The sequence below is a fragment of the Rhagoletis zephyria genome, unplaced genomic scaffold (genome assembly GCF_001687245.7).
Source record: "Rhagoletis zephyria isolate East Lansing unplaced genomic scaffold, Rhagoletis_zephyria_1.1 Rzeph_scaffold_07457, whole genome shotgun sequence".
Classification (NCBI taxonomy): Eukaryota; Metazoa; Arthropoda; class Insecta; order Diptera; family Tephritidae; genus Rhagoletis; species Rhagoletis zephyria.
Genome location: NW_016164540.1, coordinates 24,208 through 28,840, shown reverse-complemented (window position 1 = coordinate 28,840; position 4,633 = coordinate 24,208). Strand labels below are relative to the sequence as shown.

The following is a 4,633-nucleotide window of genomic DNA, read 5'->3' as shown; positions in this document are numbered from 1 at the left end:
AGCGAATTCTATGTAAACACTTTCCTTTTTTCGACATAGATTTACCACTGGGTATAAACTAATTTGTATTTCTATTAGCTTTTATACCTCTTTAATCGCCATCAGTTGCCCTTTCTATTTTGACGATTGTTATTCATCCCAAAAGCAGAGGGATCTTTCTCAACATATGTAAATCTTTGATCCCACGACAATCGGGTCTAAATTACCGGAACGACCCAGATTTATGGCCAAGGACTGTCACTCCGGTATCATCTCTTAGATCACTTTATTTATCTGAAGCGATCACAATGCATTGCAATAACTCCCTGTCCATCGTGCTAAACTTACAAAGTGAAAATAGATACGAATTTGAAGTGAATTACTGCACATTAATATAAACATTGGCCAGCTAGATGTTCAGACGCATTAAATAAAATGCCATTAAATTGAAATTATATATTTAAGTGTAAAGAAATATTTGGAAAATGCACCTAAGACATGTCTGTTAAGATCGTAAAAGTATTTAGTATTTCAACCCATTAATATCAGCATCAGGTTGCGTTACATACATAAAATTATTAATTGTATTTTGTTTATTTATGTACATTTGTATTTATTCATATCACTAGTAAGTAGTTAAGCGATAAGTGTTCGCACTTTTTTTACAGAATATTACAATTTTAATGGAATTAACATTTATGTACTATGCATATAGTGCTTGCATTTTAATTCTAAACTTCCATACATTCAAGCCGTTTAGTATGATTTTAATATAAAATAAATTAGCTGAATAACAAGCGGTGATTACAGTGACTAACCACTGACTATTCAAATCTATGCATTTCAACGGAATCTACATTGGTAAGATGCCCATTTGTTGGAGGCAATGTCGTGCGGNGATTACAGTGACTAACCACTGACTATTCAAATCTATGCATTTCAACGGAATCTACATTGGTAAGATGCCCATTTGTTGGAGGCAATGTCGTGCGGAAATCAGTTTGGCTTCTTTTTTCGTATTTGATCCCTGAGGCGGTGTGTAGATTTGTCCATTTATTGTTACAGAAAATAAAAACATTCTGCTGTGCGATGGTCCAGCCTCGTTCACAAGCGCATACATCGGTGGAGTCCACTTACGTTTCGATGTTAGTTCGTTTAGCAAACAAACTGGATGCTTTCCCAATATCTCTTGTTGCTGCTGCATCACATTTTGAGGGCGTCGTCTAGGCATTTTTTGTTTGCAACCGTTATTATCGTCACGTGCGACCAAACCATGTTTGTCTAACTTCACATCAAGCAACAATGGCTGCAAAGACCCAGTTTTATCTCGACCCAAGCCTTCTCCTGGTTTCCAACCCATTTTCTGTAACAATTGCATACCCATGCCGCCAGTAACTGGACGCGAGGTGATTAACTGATCTCGACGTGCCCATGCCTGTGGTCCAGAGCTCAGTTCACGCGTTGAAAGTACATTGGCCCCTGTGCTACCGGTAAATTGGCCAGGTATATGTTTCGATGACGCCCAAGAAGTCATATCTTTTTGTGAGTTGTACATCATTTTAATAGCCTCAGGGTCCATAGGATTATCCTATTGAAATATTTATTGGTACGCATTACTGTATAAGAAAATAGTTTGTTTGTTTTAAGTGTTACCTGTAATCGCCGCATTGCTTGTAAACGTTTTGAAATAATACTTGAAACGTCGATTTGTGGCCCAGAGTGATCGGGAAAAATATTATTGCCCGCAGTCGCAGTATCTGTACTGGATGGAACGGGCACGTCGGGCACAAAGGTTTGTTGCGTGTTTGCCGCTGGTACAAATTGTGGTGGTGGTAGTACAGTAGCTGTGGGTGACGGCATCAAATTTTGCGTCGCCACAGCGAAGAATGGTTTGCTAATCACTGATGCATCTAAACTGGGTGTAGTCTCAGCTGACGGCATTGGATCTGGAGCAGGTGTTGTTGTGGCCGTCCCTGCAACCTCACCATTCACGACCACTTTGGGGTCTGCATCATTAGCTTCAGATGCTGGTTGAACTGGTTTGAATGCTGGTTCTTGTTGCTCTTCGGGTACAGGCTTTTCAAAGACATTCTTAACGACATTGGTTTTAAATATGCTAGTTGCCTGCGTGCTGCGGGCAATGCTGGCAACGGGGCAAATTTTCCTTCGGAACCACGGGCACCCATGCTTCAGTCATTCGATGTTGCTGGCCAGACGATACGGGAAACTGCATCGTTATGGCCTTTACCTGTTCGCTTGATGTGTTTCGGGTCTGCAGTGATGTAGCACTGCGTATGTGCATGACAATTGGTTCGCGTTCTTTTAGCTGGAAGGGATGATGAAATGCTTTCGTATTACCACTCTTATCGACGTCGGAATCTTCGTCGGAGCTGAGATCTGACAGATTTTCGCCGTTAGATATTTTCTTACAAAAATCTGTAAGATCCTGTACAGTCTTGCCGCCGTAACGCATTTTAAGCAACACTTTGTCCTTGATTTCCTGTGACATTCCGTCACAGCCAGGCAAATTTCCGCGCTTGAACATGCTGATCGCGTTTTTACGTGCTATTTCGAGAAGTCGCTTCTTGTCGATACCTAAATCTCGTGAACGGGAGCGCGAACGACCGCGGCTGTGACTGTTCCGCTTGTTGTGGCTTCGTTCGTCTCCGCGGTGGTTTCTTTCGCGCTCTCGTTCACGATCACGGTTACGATCTCTATCTCGATCTCGGCTCCGACTTCGCTTCATTCCCGCGTAGAAGCTGTTGTGTTGACGTTCCTTGGCGCGATCATGAGCAAATCGATGATTTTCGATTCCCCACTGGCATGACGATCCTTAAGATAATCCTCCTCTTCTTCAGAAAGTGATATTTCGGAAATATGTCCATTACGGTTATCACGTTTGTGCATAAATTCCCTGGGTTCTTCTTTGATTTTTACTCTACTCTTATTTGATTCATATTCGGGATAACCATTATAGAAACTGTTGTGTTTTCGATCCTTTCCCTTATCCTTTTCTCGAGCTTTTTCGGCGTCTCTCTCTCTATGCTTGTCTCTTTCTCGATCTTTTTCATGGTGCCTATCACGTTCGCGCCCACGGTCGTTTGAATGGCTGTGCAACGTATTGCCATCATCTTCAAGACGCCTCTTTTTTGTCTCTGCTGGAGCTGAATGACTGCTGGAGTCAGTAGTATGTCGTTTGTGTGATCTACTATCACGACGATGGGCATTTGCTGGTTCTGGTTTAACTGACACTCCCGAATGTATCTTCTTTGGATCATCTCTTTTCTTATCAACCGATATATCCTTGCTTTTTGTCCTTTCTTTAGATTTTTCTTTGTCTTTCTTATTTTTTTCTTTACTCTTGCTTCGTCCTTTGTCCTTTTCGTCTTTATGCTTGTGTTTCTTTTTCTTTTTGTGTTTTTGTTTCGACTTCTTTTCCTTACCATCGTCGGCTTCATTTGAATCGTCGCTATCAGTATCACTACGTTCTCCTTCAGATAGATCCTTTTCCCGTTTAACTTTCTTTTTCTTCTCTTTTTTGTTCTTTTTATGTTTATGACTTTTCTTAAGCAGACTTTCATCATCCAATAGTTCCTCAGGTGGAGCAGCGTTAAATACCTTGAAAAGCTCTGCGAGTATTTCGTTAGAGGACTTTACCGGTTCAATAGATTTTTTATCTTCATCCAGACTAGCTCTTGTAACAGTAGAGTCTCCGTCGTTACTCTCACCTTTGTTGTCATTGTCTTCCCCAGTACTGTCCCCATCGTCATCTTCACTCCCATCTCGACCAGCGTTAATTTCGGTATTACTTTTACCGACTTCTTTTTCGGCATTTTTTGCCTGTGAAGTCTTCTTTTTGTTGTCGGATTCAAGTTTGATTACCGCATTTGCAATGGAGATTGCGCTAAGTTTTGCTTCAATTTCAGGATCGAATTTTTCTTGCTTAACTTTAACTTGCTGCGCTGGCTCAGGAATATGTGTGCGTTTCTTCAAAGTTTTTTGCTCATCCGGCATATTTGCTTAGCACTCTTTGATTTCTACAATTTTATAGCTATTTTATTATAGGTTTAGATCTTACACATATTATTTGCCAGGGTAAATATACATAGAATAATTGTAAAAAATTTTATTTTCACGGAACATTTATATCGGAAACTGCACTTTTTTCATTAAATGTCAAACGCAAAGGAAAGCAGGAGCAACGGAGCTGCCATTATGAAATGCGAATAATGCTACAAAGCAAAATGTCAAAACAACATTTTTTAGGTATTTTATATTAGGGAGATACATAACTTATGGCAACAGGTATTTGGTTAAAAAATTAAAAATAAGGCTTTACTTTAAAAGTTCTTTAACACAATTAGAACAAATCGAGTATACCAACCTTTAAGCTATGGAAAAACTAAAAACCCAGACCCATAGTTCTTTTTACGCTGATTTCAATCATACCAAAAATATTTGGCGCAAGCATAGAACGTAGACCAAAAATTGCTTCACAATATCCTGGTTGATCTGTCAAACAGCCACTTTACGCACCTATTTACACCTTTTCACAAAGGGGTGTTCCCATAAAAGCCTCGTGAACTAACGAGTTTTACACGGTCTAAGACTTTACGAGTTTAAGGGAATCCCCTAAATAAGAAGGGACAATTCG

General features: G+C 40.1%; 1 protein-coding gene across 1 annotated transcript; it reads right to left on the bottom strand.

Annotated features, from left to right (window-relative positions):
• Nucleotides 1-549: 549 nt before the first annotated feature.
• Son (Son RNA binding protein) lies at nucleotides 550-4,207 on the bottom strand. Its single transcript, XM_017630186.1, is given in 5 exon segments — nucleotides 550-811; nucleotides 908-1,567; nucleotides 1,633-2,131; nucleotides 2,133-2,794; nucleotides 2,797-4,207. Coding segments are annotated over 4 exon segments (2,997 nt in total). The 5' UTR covers nucleotides 3,994-4,207; the 3' UTR covers nucleotides 550-811; nucleotides 908-928.
• Between the last annotated feature and the right edge of the window lie 426 nt (nucleotides 4,208-4,633).